The sequence below is a fragment of the Salvia splendens genome, chromosome 1, assembly GCF_004379255.2.
Source record: "Salvia splendens isolate huo1 chromosome 1, SspV2, whole genome shotgun sequence".
Taxonomy (NCBI): Eukaryota; Viridiplantae; Streptophyta; class Magnoliopsida; order Lamiales; family Lamiaceae; genus Salvia; species Salvia splendens.
Genome location: NC_056032.1, coordinates 9,831,748 through 9,838,986, shown reverse-complemented (window position 1 = coordinate 9,838,986; position 7,239 = coordinate 9,831,748). Strand labels below are relative to the sequence as shown.

The 7,239-nt window shown below is 35.6% G+C and overlaps 1 protein-coding gene across 1 annotated transcript; it reads left to right on the top strand.

Annotated features, from left to right (window-relative positions):
• Window positions 1-3,696: 3,696 nt before the first annotated feature.
• LOC121795562 (lysosomal Pro-X carboxypeptidase-like) lies at window positions 3,697-6,486 on the top strand. The gene is made up of 9 exons (XM_042194096.1): window positions 3,697-4,098; window positions 4,198-4,384; window positions 4,472-4,605; window positions 4,682-4,794; window positions 4,880-5,120; window positions 5,192-5,344; window positions 5,639-5,718; window positions 5,885-5,934; window positions 6,129-6,486. The coding sequence occupies exons 1-9, from the start codon at window positions 3,709-3,711 to the stop codon at window positions 6,254-6,256; spliced, it is 1,476 nt and encodes a 491-aa protein (XP_042050030.1). The 5' UTR covers window positions 3,697-3,708; the 3' UTR covers window positions 6,257-6,486.
• Window positions 6,487-7,239: the final 753 nt, after the last annotated feature.

Here is a 7,239-nt window from a genome sequence, read left to right as displayed (position 1 = left end):
GGTAAAAATGTTTCAATTAATATAAACGTCACTAATTTTGCTGATATACCAAAATAAAAAATTAGACAATTTTTCATAAGGGGTAGAGAAATTTTGGTAATAAATAATAAATATACTGAAAAAAGTTTTTGCATAATTAAATTTAAAAGAAAAAAAAGAGAAAAATTAACTTATGGTTTAAAGTCACTATAAAAACAAATTTTGAGTTTGCTTGAATTATTTGCAAAGAAAAAGGAAAAGTTACATTGGAGAAGAAAATTTAGAATTTGTTGATATTATTAATGGGAAACTAAGAAATTAAGTTAATATTTTGCTAAATAAAGTAAAAGTTTTAAAGAAATCCATAAATTTCAAACAAGTCGTACAATTTTAAAAAGTCATTGCGATGTAATCAATAGCAATAAACTGACATTTTATTATTTGGACACATTTTACAAGGAAAGTTAGAATATAATAATAGTAATTGTTTTAGTACTTAGTGGAGCACTTTTTTAGGAAAATCATCTTCTTCCTCCCAGTCTCGGCGGCCATTAATATATTTCATGCTCTGCACTTTTTTATTTATAGATTGTTCAGCCCTTTGTTACATACAATTTCTGCCCCTCCTTAAACGTGTGTCCGCCCCTGGTTGAAGCTGTCGTGGGGTCGGAGACGAAACTGCACCAGGTCAAAGGTCGAAGATGATATTTTCCGGCAGTGTTCGGTGGACCGCCGGTGGGGTCGGCCGACCCCACGCGACCCCACCTGGATCCGCCGCTGGTATCGGCGCGATAGCAACACCGTAACTTGAACTAGCACCCTCGTCAGATGCCCAGCGCTCTGCAGCAAATCCTTCATCATCTATTATCATGTTATGCAAGGGTCTGCCTAAACCCCCCGCCCAAATTGGGTGTTTTTTTATTAATATATATATATATATATATATATATATATATATATATATATGTGTGTGTGTGTGTGTGTGTGTGTGTGTGTGTGTGTGTTATGCAATATGATACATGCATACATGATATCGGTGACATCATTTTCATGCCAAACTCGTGTCGGGCACTGTATAATGGCCCATCGCGCTTGGAGCACACCAAAAGCTAGCTTAACATTCTTCCTAGCAGCCTCTTGATTTCGCGCGAAATAGGATTTCTTCGGACCAACCGGATGGTGAATTGTCTTGACAAATACAGGTCAACGAGGGTATATCTCATCTGCCAATTAGTAGGCCATGTTGTACTGCGTGTCGTTGGCCACGAATCTGACCTCCGGACCCTCAGCCCGACACTCGTCATTGAACAGATGCGACGACTGCAGAACGTTGATGTCGTTGTTCGACCATGTGACACCGAAATACGCATGCCAGATTGGCAACTGATAGTCAGCAACGGCTTCTAGGATCATCGAGGGCCGAGGGGTGTCTGCCTTTGAATCCAGTAGTGAACTGCCCTTTCCAAGCCGGTGGGCAGTTCCTCCACTCCCAATGCATGCAATCGATGATGCCTATCATCCAGGAAAACCGTGCACAATCCCGTGCATTCCTAGCAGTATCTGGCAGCCCGAGACGGTTGGCTTTCGTAGATACTCTGGCCCGAAGATGTCCTAGATGCCCCTGCAAAACTACTTCAAAATCGTTAGGCTTGTCGTCTCACCCATCTGTAGGTATTCATCGAACATGTCAGCCGGCCCGGCATAGGCAAGCTGCCTAATTGCAGTGGTGCACTTCTGAAATGTCGACAGTCCGATTCGGCCGTTGGCATTACGTCGGAGGGTGAAGTACCTGTACCGCCCCGCCAATGACGTCGCTATATGGGTGAAGAGTCGTTGAGACATTCTGAAACGTCGACAGAAAATCTCTGGCGGATAACGGGGGTTATCAACAAAGTAATCATCCATCAGCTGCTGGTGAGCACCGGCATGGTCACGTGGGATTGTCCGCCGAGGATGGATTGGACGAGGAACCGCCGCCTCCCGCTCCGCTTCCTCATCTTCTGTAGCAAATTTTATTTGTTCATTAAAACTATTCAATTTTTATTTCTTGTAATTTTTACTTTTGTTTAATAATGATAGTTTTAGATTTTTTGGATGATAAATGATACTTTTGCATCATAAAATGATAGTTTGAGGGGATAAAATGATAGTTTCAAATGATAAAATGATACTTTTGTTTAATAATGATAGTTTTAGATTTTTTGGATGATAAATGATACTTTTGCATCATAAAATGATAGTTTGAGGGGATAAAATGATAGTTTCAAATGATAAAATGATACTTTTGTTTAATAATGATAGTTTTAGATTTTTTGGATGATAAATGATACTTTTGCATCATAAAATGATAGTTTGAGGGGATAAAATGATAGTTTCAAATGACCCCCGAGCAACTTCGATCGCATGTGGCAATGATACGGGGTCTCCAAAGAACATTGGGGGTAAAGCCGGATGAATAGTCTTCCACAGGGGTATTTTTAGCCTTTAATTATGTAATTTTTATTTTTTAGGATTTTAATTATGTAATTTTTATTTTTTAGGAGTTTAATTATGTAATTTTTAGTTTTTAGGATTTTAATTATGAATTTTCAATTTTTAGAATTTTAATTATGTGCTTTTTATTATTATTTTTAATTTGTAATAGTATTCCGGGTAATTTTAATGCATTTTAATATTGTGGAAATGTTTTTATTTAAATTGAATATTAGAATGGTGGAACCCTTGAGCTTGTCCTTGCGGAAGAGCACGGATGTGAGTGTTGTGCTTTTGCCTAAGGACAGGGAGTAAAAGTGGGTCTGGGCCCACATCCGTGCTCGTTGGCAAGAGCACGGATGGGGATGCTCTTACTCCCTCTTTCCACTAATACAAAAGAAAGTTTTGATCTTATATGAATTTTAAGAAATTTAATGCTTCCTCAGTCTCTTTCATGATGTCCACATTTTTTGTGGTACGTGATTTTAGGATAAGGTTGTTTGGTGGAGTAAATAGATAGAAAAAAATACTAGTTGAATATTTTAATGAGAAGAGATGATAGAGAGATTTATTTCCAAATATAAAAAATTGACATCTTGAGTAGGATAAACAAAAAAGGAAAAACGGACATCTTAAATGGGACGGAAGAGAAAATTAGTTGAAAATGTTAGTAGAAGGTGGATCCTACTTTTATATAATGATTAGTTTTATAATAAAATGTGAGTGAGATAAAGTTAGTGGAATGTGGGGTTCATTATAAAAAAAATAATAAAATGTGAGTCAAATAAAATTAGTGAATGTAGGGTTCATTATCAAAAGTAGTAAAAAACAAATGTGAAGTTTATTGGTGGACGGATAAAAGTGGCAAAATGAGAAGTTTATTGGTGTATGGAGAGAGTAGTTAGTATCGAGTCTTAGTCCTGGATTAACGATTTATACTAACTGGGTACCAATACACCTCAAAGCTCTAATTAATCAGTAATTTAATTAAAATCGAAACTTAATCATCTTTTGTTTAAGAATAAGTATTACTGTAGTATTAAATAATTAACACCAACTGTCGCCGTCGGTGCTCCCACACCGTGTGGACGTCCAGAATATGAAACCATTCGTGTTTATGAAATGAGTAAAACAAATGAAAAAGTTCACTAGTAATTAATTACTGTACTCAATCAGCTTAATTATAGACACATATGATTGTCTATAAATAGTAGCATGAATTGAGATTGAAAAAATGAAAGAAGAAAGGTTTTGAGAATGAAAGCATTCACAAGAGTTTTAATCCAATATTACCTTCTGTTTGTCCTTGTTCTTCTCCAAAATGTTTCAACAATATCTCCACACAAAATCCCAAGACTCTCCCCATACAACACAGAAGCATTGAGTAGTGTGTCGGCAAAAAATTCAGAGGATTTGAAGACATATTATTACCGGCAAACACTTGATCATTTCAACTTCGCACCTCAGAGCTTTGCAACTTTCAACCAAAGATACGTCGTCAGCACCAAATATTGGGGCGGCCCTCATACCAACTCCCCCATTTTCGCCTTCTTCGGAGCTGAGGAACAACTTGATCTAGACTTATCTGGAATCCACTTCCTCTCTGATATTGCTCCTCGTTTCAAATCCATGTCTCTCTACATTGAGGTCAATATATATTACTCTACACACAATTCATTCTTTTATTAATTGGTATATACCATTAAATTAGAATTGTGTGTGAACTTCGTATTGGTTTATTTTTAGCATCGATATTATGGGGAATCGATCCCATTTGGAACGATGGAGGAGGCCATGAAAAATGAAACAACGCGAGGATATTTCAATTCAGCTCAAGCAATAGCTGATTATGCAGAAATTGTGCTACACGTCAAGAAAAAATATTCTGCACGTAATTCTCCCGTTATTGTTGTTGGAGGCTCATATGGTGGAAGTGAGTAGTAGTATAATTTTTCTCCATAATAGTTAAAATTTCCTTGATGCAATTAATATTAGTATAAATTTTTTTATGAAATTTCAGTGCTAGCATCGTGGTTTAGACTTAAATATCCACACATTGCTGTGGGTGCTCTAGCTTCATCAGCTCCTATTCTTTACTTTGAGAACATCACCTCACCAGATGCATATTTCTCGCTTGTATCCAAGGACTTCAAGGTATAAATATACTTATATCATAGTAAAAATTAATATACAAGTGTTCAAAATAATTTTAATTCTTTATTTAATGCAGGAGGTTAGCCACAAGTGTTATGAAACTATTAGAAAATCATGGTCTGAAATCGACAGAATTGCATCAAAAGAAGGAGGCCTCTCCATTCTTAGTCGAAGATTCAAGACATGCTCGTAATTAAATTAACTAACACATTAATATACATATATATATAAGTAGTGATAAAAGAAATAATGGTAGAAAGTGATGTAATTTCAGGAGTTTGAAGAGTAAATTGGAGTTGAAGTATTACTTAGAAGGCATGTACTCGGAGGCAGCACAATACAACGCGCCGCCAAAATATCCAGTGACGGAGGTGTGTAGAGGGATCGACGGAGCTCAAAAGGGAAGCGACGTTATCGGCCGGATTTTCGCGGGCATGGCGTCTTTTCGTGGGAAAAGAAGTTGTTATAATATGACTACCCGCAACACTCAAACTAGCGTCGGCTGGAGATGGCAAGTGAGTTAGTTAATTTGAATGATAATACTATTAATTAGTGATTTGAATATTGTTTTACTTTTTTTTTGTAGACATGTAGCGAATTGGTGATACCGATTGGGATAGCAAACGACACAATGTTTGAAGCTGATCCATATGATTTAGCTGACTATATTAAAGGCTGCAAACAAATGTTTGGTGTATCACCTCGACCTCATTTGGTCACTACTTATTACGGGGGCCATGTGAGATTGTGACTTGTTTCATTTTTATTATAAGAAATAAATTATAGATTTATATCCTAAAATACTGCTCACTGAATAAATATATTTTAAACTAAAAACCATTAGATAATTTATACATTTTCTTGTAATTATCAAGATTCAAGATTGTTTTATTAGACAATAACCAATAATTTAGGATATCATCTGTAACTTTTTCTAACTAATTTTCTAATTGTAATATCGGCAAGAGGATACTAGTCGGTTTGTTGATTTGCAGATTATCTGTATATTAATTCCAGCTAAATTTGTGTACAGGATATTAAATTGGTACTTAAGCGGTTTGGGAGCAACATTATTTTCTCAAATGGCCTAAGAGATCCATACAGTACTGGAGGGTAAATCACCTAATTTTTTTGTTATGGAGCATATTAATGTTACTATTAATTTTAATGGTTTCGTATCAGAAATTAGTCTGACGATAAATACCTTGCAATCATTATCTTAACATTTTATTCAGTAGTAGTATATATTTGAACTTATTCTGATGTATATCTTTCACAGGGTGCTAGAAGACTTGTCTGAAAGTATCCTTGCAGTGACTACGCGTAATGGTATGTCTTTTTAAATACTTCCTCCGTCCCTGCCTAAATGACACATTTATTTTCCGTAAGTGTTTTGTGAAAATGACAATAAATAGTTAAAGTAAAAAGAAAATAAAGTAAGAGGGGGAATAATGTAGATGAGAGATTGATATTGAGATTGGAGAATTAAGATATGAGGATCAGTTGGTGAATATATTTTGCAGGTTCACATTGTTTGGATATAGTTGGTGGAAAAGAGAGTGATCCAGAATGGCTGGTGACGCAAAGGAAAACAGAGGTTAAGATTATGGAAGGATGGCTAACAAAATATTATGCCGATCTGAAGGCATAAAATATGGACAATCGTGGAGTCAAAATGTACTTAATTCCTACACTTATAGTAGAATTTGAATTAAGTTCAAAATTTCCCAGTTGATGAATAAAGTGGAGTAATATGCTTATTCGATATGAATTTGTGTCCTTAAAATATTAAAGTAATGTATCTCATGTAATAGAGCATACGAGGTGCCATCCATATTCTATGATAGTGGTTCAACTTTATGGGTACGTTATCATGGATCATGATACGCATACTTAAATTCAGCCATATTCACACATCCACACACTTCATATTAGTAGTTTCAGGTTTTAATTAGTAGTATTTGACAACCCACAAATTAATGAATAAGGAGTATTGGCGAATTCAGCAAATAATTTTGTAAGTTTGCTTATTATAATATTATTCCTTATTCTGCATGGTGCCTTTTTTACGGCAAACGGTTCTAAACATCACAATTTTTTTGGTTTTTCCATGAACTACTATGAAATTAGCATATAAAATCATATTCGTTTTGACCCACATACTGGTGAAACTTTGATCGTGATGAGGTATGTTTTCATATTATTTTATATCCCTTTTTCAGACCGGCGATGTAAATCCGTTGCCTGTAGCTTTCTGTCTGTTTTCCCTATATTCGTGTTCTGTTTCATGTCATGATTAGTTGCGGAACTCTGTTTAACTTCTCCGAAGCTGCCTGCATTGGTTCAGATTTAACATTCGCATGTTTTTCTTTGTTGTCAATTGCACACAACTCTGTTGTTAAGTGGCTTTCAACTCCTTGGTTTCAACTCTATTTTCTTTTTGTGCTTAGTTTTCTTCCTTTGTCTTTTGTTGATAATGATACCCCAATCTCTGAAATCGATTTTCATAATCCCAATCAACATCTGTTGTTATTGGTGAAGATGATTAATTATATATTGTCCCCTACTTGTAGGATCATTTGGCCCTGATGATGGAACTTGTCCCACCAACCACTGGCCCAAAACTAAAAGTTA